Raw genomic sequence first — 24,506 nt, 5'->3', positions numbered from 1 at the left:
TTATCTTCACAGTGGGAGGCCAACAGGAGGAAATGCTCCAGTCAGCTTCCCTTACTCCTTACAACTGCAAGAAACTGCAGGGGGAGGGAGAGCTCAGCAGTTTGAGCATTGGCCTGCTAAACCCAGGGTTGTGAGTTCAATCCTTGCAGAGGCCATTTAGGGATTTGGGGCAAAAATTTGTCAGGGATGGTATTTGGTCCTGCTGTGAAGGCAGGGGACTGGACCTGATGACCTTTCAAGGTCCCTTCCTATTCTAGGCAATCTCCATTAATTTATTTATAAGTACCAGTGCTAATTGGAGCAGCCATCAGCATTTGATTTAGCGGGTCTTAACTAGACCCACTAAATCAAATACCAGAAGATCAATTTCTGATGTGGCAACTGGGGACATTGCCTAAAAAGGGATCTCAGAATACAAACCTTGGGGTGAATTTGCAACTCGTAGAAATGGTTGTAAAGTTAAAAAAAACTTTGGGGGAGATGATCACCCTATTTCAGTTTGAATGATTTGCTCATGAACTGTATGAACTGGGGGAAACGTGCTGCCTTTCATACCACTCTGGTGTAAAATCTTATTCCAGAGCTCAAATACAGAATTCAAACTAGTGGCAGGCAGGCTTGGTTTTCTGACCAGATTATCAAGCTCTGTAATGAGTTGTTCATTATATGTTATAGGTTAATTCACTGCTGCATATTACTGTTATTAGCAAAGGTTAGTCTTTCCAAAAGACAGCCATCAGGAAGAAAGTGCTAAAAGAAAGTACTCTAGGGATTTAGTCACATATGTTTCATCCATATTTTAACTTCATGTTCTGAAAGTGCTAAATGCAACCAGTCTTTCATATGACAGGTTCAAACAATTGGATCGGAGAAGGAAAGATAATTAGAATCAAGCACACACAACATTGAACACTGGATACAACATGCACATGGCACAAGTTAAACTGTGTGGAATCATCCTGAAATCTGAAACACTTTTTACAATAGTAATTTAGGCTCCTTTTCAAAGGAGCTGAGACAATTCTTATGGATGGCCAGCGACTGCTGAATGTGCCTCAACCTGACGCAGACATTTAAATATTTTCATAAGGCTCACCACAATAAAGAAAACATACAGAGTTTCATGACTGTGCAATCAGATGCACTCTGTACAAAGAGTTTGGCAATGCAAGTAGTAGGTGGCAAGATTAAAAATAAATATTAATCTAAAAAAAGGCCTTTGTGCTGATTTACTACATGTCTTAGAACTAAAATGGAAAACAACCTAGTAGGACACAGAGTGGAGAATTTGGAAGCTTGGAACATGGACTAATATAATTAAAATAAAATGCAAGGGAAATAAAATGCTTTATGAGCTGCAAAAAGTGACAAGCATAGACCTAATGAAGAAGCAGAGAAACTGAAGAAGAAAACTAAATCCAAGGTCTTGACCTGGTGATATTACTACCCTTGCATAGAGGAAAAGATAATTAGTCTCATTGCCCTTGTCAAATATGCAAATGACTAATTACAATGTGCCCAGCTCATTACAGCTGTGGTTTCTATTGGAATGAAAGGGTATTCTGCACTAACCTATCTACTGCTTAAATAACAAGAAGTCCTGTGGCACCTTATAGACTAATAGATTTATTGGAGTATAAGCTTTCATGGGCAAAGACCCACTTCGTCAGATGCATATAGTAGAAATTCCAGAGGCAGGTATAAATATACAAGTATATGAAAAGAAAGGGGTACCAATCAAGAGGAAGGCCAGAAATAACGAGGCCAATTCAGTCAGGGAGGACGTGGCCCACTTCTAGCAGATGATGTGGATGTGTGAACACCAAGAGCACCACATCATCTGCTAGAAGTTGGCCACATCCTCCCTGAGGGTATGTCTACACTACAACGTTAATTCGTACTAACTTAGTTCGAATTAGTTAATTCGAACTAAGCTAATTCGAATTAACGGATCCAGACTAAAAAACTAGTCCGAATTAGCATTTTGCTAATTCGAACTAGCATGTCCATATTAAGTGGACCCTGAACCGGGCTTAAGGATGGCCAGAAGCAGTGCCGGCAGGGCATCAGAGGAGGACTTAGAGCGTGGAGATGCTGTCTCAGGCTAGCTGAGGGCTGTGCTTAAAGGGACCCGACCCCCACCCCGGACAGACAGTTCTCAGGGGTGCCCCGCTTGCAAAGCAGTGCTGGCTTGGATTGCCCGAACTACCCACACTGGGCACATCACACCACTCAGCCATCAGCCCAGCTGCACTTGCCGCAGGCTGCCATCTTGGGAGAGGGGGCAATTGGGGGGCTGAAGGAGAGCTTCCACCCCCCAGCCCAGTCCTCCCCATCGGGGGCTCGGACCCCATTCCTCCCTCACCTCCTTCCACTTACCCTTCCCTAGCCCCTCTTCTTGATGTACAAAATAAAGATAATGTGTCTTCCAAAATGGAATCTGTCTTTATTGAACAAAACTGGGGGAGACTGGGAAAAGGAGGTGGGAGAGGGGAAGAGAGAGGCTGGGAGAGGGGAGGACAACTCAAATGATCAGGGGTTGGGAACAGGTCCCATATGAAGAGAGGCTAAAGAGACTGGGACTTTTCAGATTAGAAAAGAGGAGATGGAGGGGGGACAGGATAGAGGTCTCTAAAAGCAGGGGTTGGGTGGAGACGGTGCATACAGAAAAGTTCTTCATTAGTTCCCATAAAGAAGGACTAGAGGACACCAAAGGAAAGGAATGGGTAGCAGGCTTCAAACTAGTAACAGAAAGTTGTTCTTCACAAAGCAAAGAGTCAACCTGTGGAACTCGTTGCTGCAGGAGGCTGTGAAGGCTACAACTAGAACAGAGTTTAAAGGGTAGTGAGATCAAGACATGGAGGTTGGGTCCATGGAGTGGTATTAGCCAAGAGGTAGGAGTGGTGTCCCTGCCCAAGGTTTGTGGAAGGCTGGAGAGGGATGGCACGAGACAAATGGCTTGGTCACTGTCTTCGGTCCATCCCCTCCAGGGTCCTTAGGGTTGGCTGCTGTCAGCAGACAGGCTACTGGGCTAGATGGGCCTTTGGTCTGACGCAGGATGGTCATTGTAAGCTCAGGGCTCAGGGTCGGGGGTCTCAGTGGACCCCCTTGATTCTCTTGCACACCTGCTCCTGGGTGGCCAGGCTGGCAGCTCTCCTGCCCTAGACGGCCACTTTCCTGTGCCTAGTGCGGAGGTCGTGGACAAGGTCCACGATGTCCGCACTAGACCAGGCGGGTGCCCGCTTCTTGTGGTCCCGGGCAAGCTCCCAGGAGCTGCCAGCCTGGTCCCGGGAAGAGGGGGAGGGCTGGGGGGCATCGGGTGGCTGGCTCAATCCATGCGAGGTGCAGTGCTGGCTGGGTGCTGGCAGGCTTGCACCTGGCACGGGCACCGTAGCCAGCCCGTGCCCCTTTAAGGGGTCCGGGGCCGGGAGGGGGGCAGGCGAGTTTCCCTGGTGTTGGCCAGAGTGGCCACCAGGGAAACCTGGGGAGGGCTAGCCTCCCACTAGTTCGAATTAAGGGGCTACACACCCCTTAATTCGAACTAGCTAGTTCGAACTAGGCTTAATCCTCGTAAAATGAGATTTAAATTCGAACTAGCGAAGTGCTAGTGTAGCGCCTATTAAAGTTAATTCAAACTAAAGTCCGTTAGTTCGAATTAACTTTGTAGTGTAGACATACCCTGACTGAATTGACCTTGTTATCTCTGGCCTTCCTCTTGATTGGTACCCCTTTCTTTTGGTACCTATATATTATACTTGCCTCTGGAATTTCTACTACATGCATCTGACAAAGTGGGTCTTTGCCCACGAAAGCTTATGCTCCAATAAATCTGTTCGTCTATAAGGTGCCACAGGACTTCTCGTTGTTTATGAAGATTCAGAGTAACACAGCTACCCCATCTGATACTTATCTAGTGCTTAACTCTTGTTGTTTTTCAACTCACAGGCACCTCCCTTTCAGTGGTAAATGAAGAGATCCCCCACTGTGTCAAATTTTCACATCAGCCTGCTGTGTTCTATATGGTGCTTTGGGATTCTTAAGGATGGAAGGCAAAGTGTAAATGTGAGATCCTTATCATTTGATGAGCTGTGTGCAATGTTTCATGCACAACATTAGTCTATGCATGTAGCCTAGAAAAGAAGTATTGTACTGAGATCAACTCTTCACAGGGAACAGCTACAGTGAGTATGACATGCCTGGCTAGGTTGGATGGTGCAAAGGAAATACTGTATTTATTTCACATTGATGTTAAAAAAAAAGACATGGCTGCCTGCACCCTTTCTTTGCCATGACTACATGTTGAAAAATACAGGAGATGCTAGAGCTACTTTTATTATTGTTCACTTGCACTCAGGAACTAATTTATTACTAAGGCTTTCAAGAAGGTGAGGGAAGCTAAACATTTTGTGCACTCTACATCTGGCAAGACATAAAACACCCCAATCTGCAGCATGAGACAGGTCACTGACAGTGACAGACGTGACTGGCAACATCTCAGTTCAGCAGCAGTGACTCGCCACCAGAGAGAATGTAATTGTCACCAGCTGCCAAGTCCCATTCTCTGCTGCTGAGAGGCTCAGGAGTCCTGAGAAATTATCAAACATTATACAATGTGGGTTTTGCATGTGCCAGAAGCTTACATAAAAGTAAACCCCCTCGGCATTTCTTCTGACTGTTAATGTCTTTATCAAATCCTCCCAAGCCTCACAGAAAGCAGAGCCAAGGAAAAGGGTAAAGAGTCATTGTTCTCAGAGACAGAAACTTGATCATTTGTATTTACAAGGGTTGAGAGGTGACGTACCTCTGTCATAGCTGTTTGTTTTACCACAGGGCTATGAAGTTATTTTCATTTGAGGACAAATCTCTGTACCACCAAGGAATAATAACGTCCAAAAAAAGTAGACTAGTGGAAAATATAAATTGCATATAACACAATTCATCAAGTGTATTGTTTTCAGTAGTCAGGGCTCTAATCTTAATTCCTTGAGGTGGTGAATGAAAGTAGATTTTGTAGAATCATAGAGCCATAGAGTTAGAAGTAACCACAAGGGACAAAAGGGATCACAAAGGACCTTTTGACACAAGTGTAACACCCATGCTTCTATACAATACACAAACTGGCTCACAATGGACTGGTTGCTGGTGGATTATAGAACGAAAGCAAACACATATAGCCAGCTCAGGTAAGTTAATACCTTTAATGAGCCACTTGCTCTTTGTGTAGCTAGGGCTGAGTTACATGGCTGCTTTCTGTGAAACTATAAAATGTGGTTGCCTGGACTTATCCCCCTCAATGGAGTATAATGAGGAGTAATTTACTAATATTCAGTAGTTGACTTTGAGACTTGATCCCAGCTCCCACTTGTCACTGGAGATATTTTTATTGACTCCAGTGAGAATTGGATTGGACCCAAATTAACTATTCATCATTGAAATCTGTGACATCATTAATGAGTTTCAATTTAATAAAGTTTGTAAAGTGATTTGAGAGTCTTAGATGGAAATACTGAGAGAGGTAGAGGTCTATAAAATCATGACTGGAATGGAAAAAATGAATAAGGAAAAGTTATTTACTTATTCCCACAATATAAGAACTAAGAGTCACCAAATGAAATTAATAGGCAGCCAGTTTAAAACAAACAAAAGGAAGTTTTTCTTCACTCAGCACATAGTCAACCTGTAGAACTCCTTGCCAGAGGGTGTGGTGAAAGCTAGGACCTTAATAGGGTTCAAAAAAGAGCTAGCTAGATTCATGGAGGTTAGGTCCATCAATGGCTATGAGCCAGGATGGGTAGGAATGGTGTCCTTAGTCTCTGTTTCTCTGGAAGTGGGTGACAGGAGAAGGATCACGTGATTTTTACCTGTAGTTTTTCCTCCCTCTGGGGCATCTGGTATTGGCCACTGTCAGCAGACAGGGTAATGGGCTGGATGGATCATTGGTCTGACCCAGTATGGCTGTTCTTATTCTGTTGGGGTTTTTTTAGTTAAAACAAATCTAGTGCTGTCAAGGCATTACATAAATTAATCACAATTGATTGTGTGATTAAAATAATTGCTTGTGATTAATCTTGTGATTAATTGCACTGTTAAAGTATAGTAGAATACCATTTATTTAAATGTTTTGGATGTTTCCTACATTTTCAGATATATTGATTTCAATTACAACATACAATACCAAGTGTACAATGTTAACTTTATATTTATGTTTTATTACAAATATTTGCATAGTAACCCATCCCCCCAAAGAAATCACCTAATACAAGTACTGCAATGCAGTCTCTTTTTCGTGAAAGATGAACTTACAAATGTAGAATTATGTTAAAAAACTGCATTCAGAAATAAAACAATGTGAAACATTAGAGCCGACAAGTCTACTCAGTCCTACTCCTTGTTCAGCCAATTACTCAGACAAATACGTTTGTTTATATTTGCAGGAAATAATGCTGCTCTCTTTTTGTCACCATGTCACCTGAAAGTGAGAATCACCATTTGCATGATATTTTGTAGCCACGACTGCAAGTATTTACACTACAGATATGCTAAACATTTGTATTTCTTTAATCTTTCAGCCACCATTCCAGAGGATATGCTTCCATATTGATGAATGAAGTTAAAAAAATGTGTTCATTAAATTTGTGACTGAATTTTTCGAGGAAGAATTGTATGTCTCCTGCTCTGTTTTACTTGCATTCTGCCACATAGTTAATCTTATAGCAGTCTTGGATGATGACCCAGCATGTTATTCATTTTAAGAACACTTTCACTGCCGATTTGACAAAACACAAAGAGGGTACCAATGTGATATTTCTAAAAAAGAGCTACATCACTTGACCCAAGGTTTAAGAATCTGAAGCACCTTCTAAAGTCTGAAAAACAAAGCATGGAGCGGGTTTCCAGAAATCGTAAAAGAACAGCACTCTGAAGTAGAAACTAAAGAACTGAACCAGCAAAAACGAAAATCGTCCTTCTGCTAGTGGCATCTAACTCAGATTATGAAAGTAAAAATACGTTGGTCCATGATGCTTTGGATCATTTTCTTGGATCATTAACAAGAAGAACCCATTATCAGCATGGAAGTATGCCCTCTGGAATGGTGGTTGAAGCATGAAGGGACATATGAATCTTTAGCACATCTGGCATATAAATATCTTGTGATGCCAGCTGCAATCGGTCTACGAGAATGAATGCCTGTTCACTTTCAGGTGACACTGTAAACAAAATGTGGGAAGAAATATCTTCTGGAAATATGAACAAACTTACTTATCTGAGGGTACGTCTACACTGCATCCCTAGTTTGGACTAGGGATGCAAATGGAGACGAACGAAGTAGTTAATGAAGCGGGGATTTAAATATCCCGCGCTTCAGTAACATGATCTCACTGGTGCGCTAGTTCGAATCACAGCTGATTTGAACCAGGAAGTGCACGCTGGGATGCGTTAGTTCAGACTAAAGCCCTTAGTTTACCATTTTTTGAGGGGTAACGTTAGTTCGGACTAAGAGCTTTAGTCCGAACTAATGTGTCCCGGCGCGCACTTCCTGGTTCGAATCAGCTGTGATTCGAACTAGCGCGTCGGCGAGTCATGTTAATGAAGTGCGGGATATTTAAATCCCCGCTTCATTAACTACTTCGGTTGTCTCCATTTGCATCCCTAGTCCGAATTAGGGATGCAGTGTAGACGTACCCTGAGAGACTGTAGAACAAGAACTAGGACTGAGGGGCCTTATACACTGTACACTTTGTATTTTGCGTTGTAATTGAAATCAATATATTTGAAAATGCAGGAAAACATCCAAAATGCTTAGTAAATTTCAATCTGTATTCCACTGTTTGACAAGTGTGATTAAAACTGTGATTTTAATCTAGGTGATGGGCTGATATTAATCTATGTGAAAAATAAGCAAGGAAAGAATGTATGAGCATTACTCCAGAGACTTCCACAGTAGCATGCACAACATCTTTCTTTGCTTCTTCTATAGGAAAAGTGTTATAGGCCCAATTGTGTCAAATTAAACCTTAAAGGATTCAGGTGTCCTGGCTTGTTGTTGGATGAACAAGGCTTATTAGTAATGATACACTTTAGGAAAAAAGGTCTTAATTAATATTTATTTCCTTAATTAATCTGATGACTAACAATGAAAACAAAACCAAGACACTTTAAGGCAATTTTAAAACTAATTTTGCCTTAGATGGGCCAAGAAAAATAAAAATGCTCAGATACAAAACTCACTAAATTCTTGCTGTAATTCAATACCCAAACTCTATGCATCTTCGATCGCTGCCATGCTTTATAGTGATGTACACTAGCCACTAGAGAGAGCGTCATTCTGCTTAAACATGCGATAGTGAAGGGATGCCTATGATGATCGTTTGCCATGGGAACAATAAGGGTATGTCTACACTACCCCGCTAGTTCGAACTAGCGGGGTAATGTATGCATACCGCACTTGCTAATGAAGCCCGGGATTTGAATTTCCCGGGCTTCATTAGCATAAGCGGGGAGCCGCCATTTTTAAATCCCCGCTGCTTCGAACGAGGAGTAACGGTAGTTCGGAATAGGACCCTAGTCCGAACTACCTAGTTCGAGCCCCGTGTAGCCGCGCTACACGGGGTTCGAAGCAGCGGGGATTTAAAAATGGCGGCTCCCCGCTTATGCTAATGAAGCCCGGGAAATTCAAATCCCGGGCTTCATTAGCAAGTGCGGTATGCATACATTACCCCGCTAGTTCGAACTAGCGGGGTAGTGTAGACATACCCTAACAGAGCTTTTCTGTATTCTTATTTCCTTTGGTGGCTGGGGACTTGCTTTCAGAAAAGAGTTTCTTTTAATCCCCTCCTCATAAAGTCTGGCAATTTGAAAGATTTTTAGTCTTGTCTTCCTGAGTCTAATAAAAGGATGGTAATTCCAAAACCCATGTGGTTTAAGTTGTAGTTTGTTGGAAAAAACAGTAGTTCCGTATCTCCACAAGACTTGTCTGATGGTGAGACAAATCTGTCTCTAAGGTTATCAGCCTTATTTTTAGTTGAAATTGTTCTATGCTAACAAATAGAATCAAGAAGCCTAGATTGTAGTTTATCAGAGGTCAAGTCCATAAACTCTTCACAAGCACAGCTCCCTACTAAGTCGATGGCGGCTCCAGGTGAAAAGACCACTCGGGATCAAGCCCTAGATCAGCTACTTTAGTCTATTTCCCTGCCACTGCATGATTATTGTCTGCAATTTCAATCCAGTCCCAATATTATTGAACAGTAAATTGAATCACTATCCTCTAGCCTAGAGGTTCCCAACCTTTTCCAGATGGGGACTCATTTTGACAATTCAGGAAGACTTGGTGACCCATGTCACTTCAAAAATGGGGGGAGAAGGGATAGCAGAGCAACTTGGAGAGACACTTGGCGACCCTTTTGAAATGTAATGGCGACCCATATTTGGGTCCCAACCCATAGGTTGGGAAACCCAGCTCTAGCCTTACAGTTCGTAATGAAAATCACTAGACTGGCCAGTTATATTGGTCTCAGTTTAGTCTGGAATTACTACAGATTCACAGAGGTGAAACTAAGAGTAGAATTTGGTTTGTTATGTTGGAGTGTAAAGGAAATATTTGTAGTCACTGAGGCTACGTCTATACTGCAATGCTATTTTGGGATACCAGAGTATCCCAAAGTAGCTATCTTGTGTCTTAACAGCAAGCCTGTTATTCTGGGCTTGCTATTCTGATGTCCCTATAAACTTCATTCCACAGGGAGTAAGGGACATTTTGGAATAATGGGTTATTTTGAAATTTAGTGCTGTGTAGATGGTGCCACATTATGAAATAAGCTATTTTGAAATAAGGTCAAAGTAAGGTACGCAATTTGGGTAGCTCAAATTGTGTACTGTATCTTATTTCGAACTACAGTGCAGTATAGATGTAGCCTGCATCACACTTACACAGGCTCTGCAACACAGGACAGCTAGAGCTACAGCCTTCTCTTTTCTATTTGCTAAAACCTTCTATATTTTTATATGATTGTGAAGTTGTTATTTATGCCCTTCTAACTTTCTGGCCACGTTACCGTTCTTTCCACAGGCAGCTTACCTCTTATGATGTTCATAATTAGTAAAAATTCAAGGCCAGATTCCCACATTCTTACTCAAGTAAATGAGAACATCAATCCATGGAAGTTAATGGTACTACTTATGGGTAAGATGCTACTCAGGATGAATAAATCTAGACCATATTGCATACATCATAGCTGACTTTCGTCTCCAATGAGAACCATGTGAATAAATTCTATATTTTACAATAAATATTCATTTTATTTTCTTTGAAGTTTTGTTCTGATTATAGTTGTTAGGGCATATTTTTGTATACAGTAATCATGTTTTAACAAGCATTTCTGAAGACAATAGGCTGTACAGGGTTTGGAACTGATTAAAAACTACAATGAAGTATATCAAAGTTAAATAATTTAAAAAATTCTGTGTATATCTGCTGTTAAATGCATCTTACCTGTTCCCAGAAATAAGACATGGTATCGTCCATCAGCAGCATTAACTCGGTCCACTGCTATCTTTGTGTACTTGTAATCTGTTCCTGTCCGAATGATTAATGGCCTTTTGTGTATTGGGTAAATGGGATTGAACATCAAGGGGTGATTCCTAATAAAGGTCACAACGTCGTCTGGGAATTCCTTAGTTGTTCGCATATTGGGTGTAAAGGCTCCTCCAGGACACTGTAAGGAAGCATTCATAATATTGCTTAACAACGTAAGCAATCACAGATTTTTTTTATTCAGTTTATCTACAAACATTGACTGATGGCAGGCAACATGGTAACATTTTATTGAAAAAGCACTTCATATTCCATGTGAAAATGATTACATTTAAATAATGGAAAAGCTGTCCTCTACTAGCTGCGTCTATAAACTGTCCTCATTTGGGATAAAATAAACATAAACATATTTGTGTGTTGTTGCAAGTGAGGCTGATGGCAATGCTCCATTCCCCCAAATGGCAATGCTCCCAAAGTTCCCACTCCAAAGAATGCAAGTGACGGGTAAGGAGAAAGATTCAAAGATCTTGGCTTTGGGTAGTACAAAAACAGATGTAAGGCCAACGGGTATATGTAGGTGCATAACTAGGTACCTATCTCTGATATGTTATAATTATTCAATGCACACAATGCTAGATTTGGAAAAGCCTTGGACAAGAAGGGAGAAAATGCAAGGAACCTTTTCCAGACCCTCCAAGACTGTACATGAGTACCACCCAGGGTAGCCTAAACCCGGTGTGAGGAGCCACAGTGCACGGCCTTTCCTCTGTTACTGTATCCTGATGGGTGTTTGCCTGAGCATTTCACTAGAATTTCTGGTGGAATAAGCTGAACCATGCTGTGTTTCCTTCACAATGACTTGTGAGAGAACTGGCAGACAAAAGGACCATGAGAGGCACTGGAGGTTTCATACCCAAACTCAGTCCATAGGTGAGTTTGCCTGAACCCTTTCTGCAAACTGGGTAATTTCTCTGACCAAAAGGAAACAATATCTGGACTGCAACCCACTGCCCCAGCCAGGCTAGTGAACTGGCAATAAGCACCTCTTAAATGTGCTTATGTGTTTTCCTGAATCAGGCTCAAATTTTGACCCACAGCACACAATCCATGAAAAGAGGGGAAATGGCCACATCCCTGCCCTGCACCCAAGTTTCTATTGAAAGAGTCACCCACGATACACTGCTGCATAGCACAAGGCTTACCAGGCAGTTTCTACCACCTTCTTGCCTCGGAGATCCTAAGCCATGTTGCTGTGATTCTCCAAATGTATTCCAAACCTGATATGTAAGTCCTCATGAACAGCAGATTGGCAATTGCATAATTGTTTCAGGCAAGCCCCAGCCATCTTTCTTGGACCAATTCATTGCTCTATTACCAGCCCAAAGGCCAGTGTCATTGAATAATTTCTTTGGCCAGAAAGGCTGGACTCGGAAAAATTCATAGATTGTGTGTCTCCACTGCCACCAGAGAAGTCAGTGAAGTACAACATGAGCTGTTCCCTTCCTCAAAGAGTTGTGTATATCTTTGCAGCACTCCCCTCCCTACAGGCGATTTAAACATACAATCACAAGATTCATAGCACATTTGCAACCTCTAGCCTGCAGAGATAACTTCATAAATTAGAGATGAACTAAATGAGGAGAGGGTTCCTTTGTGTTAAAGTACATTCTTCAACTAGTGATAGATACAAAAATAGTTCTGTAAAATCTGGAAAATAGAAACAACCTTTAAGCAGCTCTGAATGTAGTAGGAAGCTGCCAATTATGCCATAAACATTTTTCCACAGGTAATTTTAGTGTGTGGAAGAAATAAACAATACTTGGTATGTAGTAAAGGGCAACCAAAGACTACAGAGCCTGACTGTGGCTACTGAACATATTACTTAATTTAATTCTATTTAAGCCATGATGCAGCATTTGTGATGTTTACAGTTACAGCATTTTGGCTGATTGTTAGTGCATTTATAACAAACTGTTTAATTTGAAAGATCTATTTATGTAAGTGGAACATATGCTTTGCCGTACTGGGTCAGACCGCTTCCTTTCTAATCCAGCATCCTAGAAGTGGCCAAAAGCTGATGTTTGACAAGAAAGAGGCTCCTACCCCATAATGGAGTTTGGCAAACTTTCTGAACTCGGTTCCCTGAAAACGGGCATCTGAATATGTATTTAAATTTCTAAACAGAAGAGGTCTGCTTTCCAAAGGTGCTGCACCTACACTGATTTCAGTGGGAAATATAATTTAACACTTAATCCTTCCAGAATGTCAGATAGAGAGCCTTCTGCCAATGCAGAAAAGCAGAGACAAGTTAGAAAATGTTTCAGTTAGAGACTGTGATGAAGTTGGGTGGTTTGCAGAGAAGCATCAGGGGAACAGATGAGAGGATAGGGAAGTTTCAAATAAGAAGAATGAAGATCTTAGTCAAATCTGATGAAAATATTGCCCTCAAATGAACTGGATTGGATTATGCAGAACAATGGAGGTACCATGGGAATTGGCTGACGTGACAACTGGAAATCTGTGACAAACTTGCTTGCGTGTTTGTGGAATGGCTTGTTAAAAGACTTTTGTGTAGAAGAATTTGGATAGTTTTGGGGAAAGAATATTAGAGTCAAGTCATGTCTTGTATTGGAAAAACTGGCAACAGAAGGGGGAAAATTTGGCTGAATGCTCAACATGCGGTGATTTGGATACTTGTTCTCATGACCTTCTCTGAACTAGTATTGGAAAATCAGCTATCTAAGGTTTGAATTTGACCTGAAGAAAATATATAAGGAGAAGTTCCACTCAGAAGATTCATATGCAACTCTCCAATCCCTTGGAAATGTGCAGAGCTTTAGGGTTTTGAGATTCCAGTTTTGACATATCACTGATCATGTCCTTATACTATACTATCTGTTTTTGCCTTCTTTAACAAATGTGTCAAACCATCTTTCTGGCTTGTCTTTTAATTACAGCTCCACACTGAACTAACACAAAACCTGATGTATCTATCATGATCCTGAAGAATCTTTCTTCTCAGGTTCCTTTCCATTCAGATTCCATCAGCACATCTGATACAGTGAGACAATGTTTGCCACCATGTAAAACCTAGACCTAAGTTAAATTTTCCTTTCCTTTGTTTTGCCTGATCCCTTACTTGCCCTTCATAAACCTTCAGAAGATGAACCAAGAATAACGTAACAGTGGTTTAGAAAATACATAGATTCAATACTCCTGAAGTAACAAGAAACACTGAAATGTAACTAATCACTAGAACATACAAACTCCTGGTTAAATGAGCCATTATGTTATATCTTCATAAACAGTAAAATTGCAGCAACAGTGAACTCATGAGATTAGGACTATCTGAATTAATTGAAAACAAGAATGCTACCTTTCAACTGCAGTGGAACATGAAATATTATTAACAAACCCTGAAGAGCTTTTGTGACATGAAAGTCATAAATCTGACAGCCAGTAATATCTTACGAGGCTGAACTGACATTCCTGAAGCTATAAAGAATTACATTGCTCTTGTCCCTGTGACAAGAGAAATGTAAATCCCAGGAATGGTCACTGCTGTTGTATACTGAACTAGTCAATTTCAGTGTTTACTATCATCAGCTATTATGTTTCAACTCTAAGTGTATTTGCAAAGCTCTCATAGATAACTAACCACATGACTGATCACTGCTAATAAGAGTATTTTCATTAGTCAAATCACAAACACTGAACGGTTGCTAAGGTGCCAATCTTTGAGGGCACGTCTACACAGCAACATTATTTCGAAATAACTTAGTCTGCTTCTTAACAGCAGGCAGTTATTTCAAAATAAGGTCAAAATACTGTCAAACTGGACAACTTCTTACTCTGACTCCTGTAACCATAATTATACGAGGAATAAGGGAAATAGGAGGAAGAGTGCTCTATTTCGAAATAAGTGCTGTGTAGACACTCTATGTCAAAATAAGCTATTTTGAAATAAGATATGCAATTGACATAGCTTAACTTGTGTAGCTTATTTTGTGTTAAGCCCTGCTGTGTAGATGCACCCTAAGAGAGGGGTTGTTCGTCATAAATATGGTATAACAAGCAAATTCTTCTAGAGTTACGAAGCATGAGGATTTGAGGGCTTTTCAGGAAAGGAGAACAGCATGGGGTAGTTTAAGTCACAGTGCAGAGCCTTGCTTAACAAGGCAACACAGTTCATTAATGCCTGCACAGGAATTGGAGCTTATTCAATCTGTAACCCATGAAGAACTTCATTACTAGTGACAGCTGCTCAATGTGGGAGTAGCGGACACTCATCTATCCTGTTTCATCAGGCAGAGGAGCACGCACTAAGAAGAGAGAGTATCATATTTGAAAAATGTTGAAAGAAAGAAAGAAAGAAAGAAAGAAAGAAAGAAAGAAAGAAAGAAAGAAAGAAAGAAGATCTTACTGGGGGATTGTGAGCCTTTTTTCTTCTGTATGACATATGGAGAAACTATTCAACTCAGGTGAATAAAGAACAATTTAGAGAAAAGGCTTTTTAGTTAAAGATAAAACTCTGAACCCTTCAGTTAAGATGTCACCTCAGAGAACCTCTGCAAATCCCCCAGTAAAAATGGAAGACTCCTGATATTTTTAAAGTAATTGTGGTTGGAGTATTTTTTTTCGGATTGTATTATGTTTTTTTGTTTTTGTTTTACTGCAGGTCTCCTCTGTACATCGCCAGTACTTAAAAAGGGCAAAATACAATTTTATAAATATGCTTATCAGATTTAAGACATAGACCTCACCATTTTTAGTATCCCTAGGTTGATTACCGAAATTCAGTATATCCTGAAACAAAGGCCCAAGAGAGCTCCAACTGATACAAAAAGATGTAGTAACAAAGATTGCTGTGAGCAGATCATTCTGGCCCCTCATCCATCACACAGTCCATTTCAAGAACTCTTTCCTAACTATTAATACTCTCCATGGGATTGACATAATCAGCTGAGAGACTGCCTCTCCCTCAGCAACCATGACCTCCCACCACAGCATCTCAATGCTCTATTGGAATAATAAAACTATTGAAAACTCGGGAAGAAGATTCATGTGCACAGGAGACAGAGTTTTATGGGCACTGGACTTAAAACATAGAACTCGAAACTATGAGAGGCAAGAATGATCAGGATGAAATAAAAAATCACTTCAGTTTGGCTTCTCTTAATAGTCCCTCCCTACTTTTTCTTTGTCTCTTTCTTTGTCTCAAATAGACACATGATTTAAAAAAACCCAGACATCTAATGAAATAATAGACTTTTACCTGCCGATCAGAAAGAGCAAGCAAGCACATGAGACATTATAGTGATGTGCATGATAGGTAGCTTAATAGGCAGATAGGTAGAATTACAATTTATTTTAGATATTATCTATGGTCTGTACTTTAGTACCAGTTTTATTATATTTTGTTACATTTGCCACGTTTGATTTGCAGAAACATTTTTAGTACTTACTGTGCCAGGTCGTGGATATGGAATTCTTCCCTGATATGGGATTAGCTGGTGGTTAGGACCTTCCTTGTGTGCAAAAGGCCCATTGAACACTGTTTGGATATCAGACAGGTGATACACACACACTGCTGAACCTTTAAATACAGAACTAAGAAAAAAAAACAAGGAAAATATTTGCACCACAATTGGCCTTTTATATAACATTTGCTGTCATCACAAAGGGTTCATGATGCTAGATGCTCATAGAGATGATACTTTTAATTATATGTGGCACTTGTATAGCATCTTCTATACATGGACCTCAAATGACTTTACACATATTAATCTACACTTACTCTACACAGCACTAACTTACAAGGCTAGGTACTATTTTTCTCACAAAGTGTATCTATCTTTCCAATGAGAGGAGAATATATTATTATCCCCATTTTACAGACGAGGCAAATGGAGGCAGAGACTGGTTAAGTGACCTCCCCTATATTGCACATGAGGTCATAACCTTCTCCCAATGAAATCAGTGGTCAAAATACCACTGACTTCAGTGACACCAGGATTTGATACTCTGTGTGGCTGAACTGGAAATGGAACATCTCTCTCCCAGCCCTCAGTCCATGAGAGTCCATAGGCACCTTATAAAACACCAGGATAGAACATCCATTAAAATAATAAGTGCAGTTAGACTATTGTAATCAGTATTTAGCTTTCTATCAATAATATGGGCTCAGATCATGGTATTACAGTAAAACCCCATTGGTCCGGCATCTGACGGTCCGGCACTCCTGATGGTTCGGCACCATCAGGAACCTGGAAGTGCTCCGCAGCCGGACCATTGGAGCTGCTCTGCCCCCAGCTTCCCCTATTCGGCCACTGCTAAAACTGACCAGCGGCTGAATTGGGGAAGCCGGAGGCAGAGCAGCTGGGGCGCTGCTGGGTAGGTCCCCTAGCGCTGCCTCTGGGGGCTGCGGGATCAACCCGGCAGCACCCCAGGCGTCCTGATTCAGCCGCTGCTGAAATTGACCAGCGGCTGATTCCAGGAAGCCTGAGGCAGAGTTGTTCTGCCTCAGGCTTCCTGGAGTCAGCTCTTGGTCAATTTCAGCAGCGGCTGACTTGGGAACGCCTGGGGGAGAGCAGCTGGGGTGCTGCTGGGTTGGTCCCGCACCGCCACTCCTCGGCGCTACTGAATCAACCCGGCAGCACCCCAGCTGCTCTGCCCCACACGTCCCCAAGTCATCCGCTGCAGAAATTGACCAGCGGCTGACTCAGGGAAGCCTGGGGCAGAGCAGCTCTGCTTCAGGCTTCCTGGAGTCAGCTGCTGATCAGTATCAGCAATGTCTGACTTGGGGACGCCTGAGGCAGAGCAGCTGGGGTTCTGCCGGGTTGATCCAGTAGCGCCAAGGAGCGGCACTGCGGGACCAACCCAGCAGCACCCCAGCTGCTCTGCCCCAGGCATCCCCAAGAGCAGCTGGGGTGCTGCCTGGTTGGTCTCGCCGCGCCAAGGGTCGGCGTTACCCCGACCAACCCGGCAGCACTCCAGCTGCTCTTGGGGATGCCTGGGGCAGAGCAGCTCTCTGATTCGGCCGTTGCTGTTCAGTTTCAGCAGCGGTTGAATCAGGGACGCCTGGGGCAGAGCCGGACTATTGGAAGGGGGGGCTATGAGGGGTCTGGGGTGGCACCCCCTCGCCCCAGACGCCTCATAGCTGCCCCTTCCGATAGTCCGGCATATCTGATAATCCGGCACCCCCTGGGTCCCAAAGGTGCCAGCTTATCGGAAGTTTACTGTACTTGGAAACATCACCACAGAGGCGAGGAAACCTCATGAAATTCTCCTTGAAGAATTTCCTCTGCATTATTCCATCAGGAGTGATGACCTTCCCACAGACTAAACTAGAATTCGGAGCCACTAACTCCAGGGAATCCCAGGAAATTAGTATGGATCCCGCTGTATAGGCCTTGTGCCTTCACATTTATCTGGGCCTACAGAGGCACTATCTTGGTTCCTTGGTGTGGTGGAGCCATATTGCCAGGGACTTTGCAGTCAGCACATGATTCTAGAACTCTCCATTAAGGATGATTGCCCGTGTCAAGGACATGATTTTCAGTAAGAAGCTAGGATATTGGCTGTGATATTAACAGTCTCCTTCTATCTCCACTCTGAGTGTATTTTTGGGAGAGATAAAACAGCACGCTTTGAAAGTGTATTCAGAGACAAGCATCCAGACATTCCAGATTTGCTCAATAGTAAGTGGGAAATAAGAAAAATCCAAATTGAAGTTTATTGTACACTGAACAGGTAAAATCTAGCAAAGAATATGGAAAATGTTAAAAATATTTATCCTGCAGTTGTAAGTTGTAGAAAAGCAAATGTCTATACATGTGGTAACTGCTAAAGAACATTACTCAGCAATCATCAGTGCACTATTTCACACATGTATTACCTTGAGAAAGCCCTCAGATGTATTATAACCACATGTGCTTTCTGAACCCTCTTTTCCTCACAATTGTTTTATGAAATGTTCCCAGGTATTCATGTAAGATATAAGATAAGGTTTAAAGGGTGCACTTGATTACTGCATTGCATCTTTATTAATTTTATAATAGTTCCTGCTCTAAAAATAATTCACTTCAGTCACAGCCAAGACTGATATAGTTTAGATAAAATTAACAATTATTTTTATCTCGTAGTCTGTTTCTCCAATTACTGTTCTCAGATGAAGTATGCAGAGGTGAAAAAGATACAAGCAGTGCAACAAGATGAAACTCATTATGACTGCTAGATTTAATTACATAACATGTACAATATAGAATTAAAAAACCAGAAGTCTTGTGGTTTGTGGGAACAGAAACCTAGACGAGAGTAAAACCTTGTATAAAGTGAGAAAATGTCTCGAAAGCCTGGAATAGACCAAGTATTCAGTATAGTTTATATGCTGTCTTAACTCAAACTCAATTTCCACTGCAGAAATACCATGAGAATTAGATAGAATAGTTTCCAACTCAGATATGTTGGATCCATAACATAATCATAAGTGTGGTTTTATCACTAAACCTTGCCTCAGCATTTTCTTTTCTTGTGGTATAAGAGTCATACAGTATAGAGAGCCTCCACTATTTACAACAGCAGTTCCCAACTGCTAGTCCATGGACTGGTGCTGGGCCACAAACCTGTGGCTGCTGGGCCACTGGGGCTGCCAGAGCTAAGGGACAGATCAGGGGGTGGGGCTGAGGTACATATTTTGGCAGACAAGCAACATTTATTTCCATATTTACATATTCATTATTTGCATAATGAACATGCAAATATGCAAATAAAATGTTATCAATCTGTCAAAAGTTTGTGAATGGGTTGGCTGGGCTGTGGTATAAAAAAGGCTGGGAATCATTGATTTACAAGCTATAGCAGGGATAGCAACCATGAATAGTCGGTGGGCCACTATCCTCCTTTATTTCAGTGTTCTGCAGGCTTCTGCAGCCCAGTGGGGGTCTACCTGTGGGCCCCGCCATCTGCCTACCTTCTCTCCCATGCCTCTTGTGCACTGGGGTACTGGAGCCCCACACTTACCTGCTCCTCAGCCTCCCTCACAGCATTTTCAGAGCATGAAAATTGCCTGATTCACTCTTTGTCCTCTTTCCTCCCTCTACCTCCCGGAGATGGAGCACCACAAACAGCTGATTTGTAGTGTTCCAAGTCTCTGAGGGAGAGAGGGGAAGAAGCTGGGACAGAGTGCAAATAAGGTGATTCATGGCTGCTTTGAAAGTCCTGGCAGGGAGGAAGGAGGTGTAGAAAGTGCAGAGCTCCAGTGCCCCAGTGTGTGAGAGATGAGTGGGGGAGGGGAGCAGCCAGGTGGTCCATGGGCTGCAGGCAGAGTTCCAGACAGTCTCATGCAGCCCATGGGTTGCAGGTTGCCCACTACTGTGATACAGGTTGTTTTTCCCTCAACAAAATATTATAACATTATCCAGGCCTGGGTATTATGTAAGCTTGAGACCTGGACATGTAATTTATGATGGTGATTGATATGATCAGGAAATGACTTTTTCTCATGTAAAAATGTTCAACTGAAATTATTTTTTCATTTTATTTAAAAATGTTCCATAAAAAAATTACCAAAAAGTCAGTTTCAACAAAGTTCTATTTTTTTAACAAAACAACAACAAAAAAGACTTCTAACTGATTTTGTTTTAGCCAGGTCAAGGTAATGGACTGAAATATAAGGCCCAAGATACTTGAGCGTTGTATGTATTAAAAATATATTGATAGACAGGCAATAGCATTTCATTGTTCAGATAACTGGACAAGAGCCAAGAGCAAAAAAACCCAGAACATCAGGATTCAAACAAAGTTAATCTCTGTTGTTTCTCAGAATGACAGCTCACAGGCCAGCAAACATAACATGAAAACCCGACTTTCCTCAAATAATTATCCATTCTTTTCTTAAAGTAAGGTGGGCCCTTATCTCCAATGAGGTGAGGAGTGCCCATGTTTACCAGTGATCAAGAGAAGACTGAAGACACAGGTTGTGATTAAGGAAGGACTTGATCAAACAGAACATAAGGGTGTCTTTTGGGAGCTAATGCCTTATTGGGAACTATTAGCATGAATTTAAATAGGAATTCTGGGCTTGATTGTTCAGGTGCTAAAGACACCAGATGAGATGCTGAGAATTCTCATTGGACATGGTGAAGTCAAACACTAGGTCCTTGTTCTTCCCTGCTACCTAATAAAAAGTGTAAATATATGTCAACAACAGGAAACAGTTTCTTTTTAAAAGGTTGGGAGCAGAGGGGAAATTTATCCTAGGTATAATTTTCTTGAACCAACACCAGGGATCAATTTGGCACAATGAGTACAGCTCCAGCATGGTTAATTGTGTTTCTAATTTATGAGTACAAGAAGGACTGAAAGGACCTCTTATAGGTGGTGATGATAGGTGCAGGATATGCCAGTAATGCATTCAGTCCCAATTACCTTGAGACAAAATACCTCTTTTTGTGATTATATGGAATTTGAACCGAGGGAGATTACAGAGCTCTACAAATCTGCAAAATTACCTTGATGTTGTAAAAATTCCATACACCAGTGTTGTTCTAGGGTTATCTGTTTCTAGGAGAAATACATCCTCTGTGAGAAAGAAAGAACACAGCTGTTGAGTAGTTGCTCTACCTTGACTTTCAAACCTCAAAACTTTGGGCCCCATCCCACTCACATTGACCTCCATGGGAATTTTATTTCTGATTCAATGAAAGCAGGGGCAGGCTGTCATAATTAAGGTTGATTGTCGTTAAACTAGTATTTACACATTCAAGGCCAGATTTTCAAATGAACTCAATATACAACTGCCTCTATTTAGACACATGAATAAAAGGATCCAATTTTTAAAATGTACTCACCACCCATCCTCTCCAATTCTCCTCAACAGAACCTCAGCTCATGAAACCATTTAATTGTGTAATTGAACTTAGGCAGATATTTCAATTCTCCTGGAATTGAGGTTACAGTGCTTTCAAAGGTTCATATAATTTAAGGCCAGGAGGATTTACCACTTTCCTTTGGATTTCTTCTAATAGTTAATCCCTTTGGGTACGTCTATACTTGCTACCTACTTCGAACTAGGGATACATATGTAGGCGACCGAAATTGCTAATGAAGCAGGGATTTAAATATCCCGCACTTCATTAGCATGATCTTGCCGACTCAACAGCTGTTTCAAAAGTGAAAGTGCATGCCGGGATGCGTTAGTTCAAACCAAACTCCTTGAGAAGTAATGTCAGTTCGAACCAAGGGGCTTGGTTCGAACTAATGTGTCCCAGCACGCACTTTCACTTTCAAAACAGCTGTTGAGCGGAGCAATGCGCCAGTGAGATCATGCTAATGAAGAGTGGGATATTTAAATCCCTGCTTCATTAGCAATTTCGGTCACCTACATTTGCATCCCTAGTTCAAACTAGGGAGCAAGTGTAGACGTACCCTCTCATTGCTAAAAAAATTAATCCTTTAGTCCTTTGTAGTTTCTTCCCATGAAAATACTAAAACACTGCAGCAAAGTCATCTCTCAATTTCCTTTTTGATAAATTGAGGATAACATTATCCCTTTTTGCCACAGCATTATCCTGGGAGCTCATGATCAGTTGCTAGTTCAATATGATCCCCAAAGCCTTAATTCTCAAAGCTAAACATAAGTGCTTTGGTGAATAGGGATGGATCAATGAATCAGGGTCCTGGAGCTGTTGAAAGTAGAGCACTTTTGAAAGGTGACTCTCAAAGTATCCCTTAAATTCTGAGTTTGGTCTAGACTCTATTGCTTTCTTTCAATGACTGAGACCAACAATACATGCCATGCAGTGTTTTGTCATAGGATTAAAGTATAGTGATCCAGAACCAGCTTCTGATAATCTGACTCACATGGAACACCAAATTAGGATTTGATCCAACTCCCTCTACCTTCTGTGAGAGACTCTCAATCAAAACAGTTGCACTGAAATATCTGTAACAATCCACAGATTCTGGATCCCACTTACAGTGGTGAAAATCAAGAGCAATGCCACTCAGGTCAGTGTAGTTACATGAGTGTGGAAGCAACATGAATTAGTCAGAATGAGATCTAGTATGTGGTTCATTAGCTAACAACAGATCTTATCTGAAATAGCATTTCTATCTATGATCAAGAGGAGGCGTGCTGGCCAGCATTTGGTGACTAACGGGTTAAACTAGGGGGTGTTGGTAGGAAGCCAAGGGAGCTAGTGGGAAAGAATGTTGAAATTTAAATGGAAAGATATACCAGCCTGCTGTTTATTTTGTGGGAGTTTTAGGAGCTAGGAGCTGGAGAGACAAGATGAATTGAACCAGGAAGAACTACCATGCCTACAAGGAATACTGGGCATGGAAATGGACCGGACCTTGGAGCACAGATAGTAAGTAGCAAGAAAAATGTCCATTAAGCTGCAATCAGGTTATATTCTTTGTTTTAGTTGTATGGTTAAATGTCTGTGTTCTAAGTCCACTTGCCCCCTTCCAAACACTGTATTACAAGCTGTAGCCCAGAGATACTATTTTCTCTGTATTTTAATCTGTCCTTTTCTCAATTGTTCTGTAACACTTAGGGTACATCTACACTGCAAGCTTCTTTCAGAATAAGCTTTTCTGGAAGATATCTTCTGGAAAAGCTTTTTTAAAAATAAAGCATTCATAATACAGGGAAGCCTCAAAATTAGTCTGAGGCAGGCTCCCCTAATGTGGACACACTATCTCGATTTACAGGAGTCACTGGGGAGGAATAATTTTAGAGTGGCCCTGGTGAGGAGCTATTCAACATAGCAGCAGTGGAGCATCTACATGCACCCTTTTCCGAAAAATCTTTTTAGAAAAAGGGCTTCTTCCTCATGGGATGAGGTTTATTGCTGTCAGAAAGAGCTGTCCGTTATTTCAACTTTCTGTCAAAATAATGCAATTGCAATGTGGATGCTAGTATTGTTTTTCCGGAATAATGGACGTTATTACAGAAAAATGGTGTAGTGTAGATGTACCCTCAGAAATCAAATATGCTTTATCAAGCATATCTTTTTGTTTTGTTAATAAAAATCTCTTTTTAAGGCAATGATTTGATTCTTGAGTCTTGGAAGGTAACAGGAGGTCTGTGTATGCATGCCTAAGACTGAGAGGTCAACTATCAGAGACTGCAGTTTGTTTTTCTTTCTTTATTTCCAGCTCTCTTCTGGTAAAAGAGCTTGAGGGTTCCCCCCTGTAAGAAGTCCAAGTGCTTTCTTCCTGGGTTCAGGTTCATTTGTTGGTGACAGCTACCTCCCAAGGCCAGGGAATCTGTGACTTTGGGGAGCTTTTTAAGCAAAAGTCTACAGAGACAAGGTATTTAAGGTCTCTTCTGGGCCCCCACCTTCTGCACTTGGAGTGCCAGAGTGGGGAACAGCCTTGACACCATCCTTAGCTTCTGAAAGCAAAAGATTCTGCTGTTTATTCATTGATTTAAAGAGGACTAGGGGCAACTGATCAAGGTTTTCATTTGTATTTACTCAGTGGTACACAGATAAGCTCACTTTCCCCAGATGAGGCAAAGCTGAGGTTATCTGTCCAACAAATGGAGTTCAGATCTGTGACAACATCTTAGATAATCAGGCTATGTCTAGACTACAGGGTTTCTTCAAAAAAAAGTGGCCTTTTAAAAAAAAAATTCACCTGCGTCTAGACTGCTGCCGTGTTCTTTCAAAATTAAATCAAAAGGCGGCGGTCTTTTTGACAGCGGTAAACATCATTTTATGAAGAATGCTTTTTTTCAAAAGAGCTCTTTTGAAAAAGGCATTCTTGACCGCAAACAGGGCTTTTTTGAAAGAGAGCATCCAGATTGCCTGGGTGTTCTCTTTCGAAAAAGCAGATCGCTTTTTCGAAAAAAGTTGTGGCCATCTAAACAATCTCTTTTGAAAGAAGCTTTTTTGAAAACTTTTGAAAAAGCTTCTTTCGAAAGAAGCGTGTAGTCTAGATGTATCCCATCAGACACCAGGGC

The 24,506-nt window shown here is 41.4% G+C and overlaps 1 protein-coding gene across 2 annotated transcripts in view; it reads right to left on the bottom strand.

Annotated features, from left to right (window-relative positions):
- The window catches only part of SEMA3C (semaphorin 3C), a 186,698-nt gene that overhangs the window by 25,803 nt on the left and 136,389 nt on the right, over positions 1-24,506 (bottom strand). For both annotated transcript variants that reach the window (XM_025181687.3, XM_075926424.2), the window contains exons 10-12: positions 21,046-21,115; positions 16,000-16,144; positions 10,493-10,715 (exon numbers count right to left, since the gene is read on the bottom strand). In XM_025181687.3, the coding sequence (XP_025037472.2) occupies positions 10,493-10,715; positions 16,000-16,144; positions 21,046-21,115 (438 nt within the window). The remainder of the gene's footprint in view (positions 1-10,492; positions 10,716-15,999; positions 16,145-21,045; positions 21,116-24,506) is intronic.

This window comes from Pelodiscus sinensis, chromosome 1, assembly GCF_052426305.1.
Source record: "Pelodiscus sinensis isolate ZL-2025 chromosome 1, ASM5242630v1, whole genome shotgun sequence".
NCBI classification, from domain to species: Eukaryota; Metazoa; Chordata; order Testudines; family Trionychidae; genus Pelodiscus; species Pelodiscus sinensis.
This window is presented reverse-complemented; position numbering and strand designations above follow the sequence as displayed.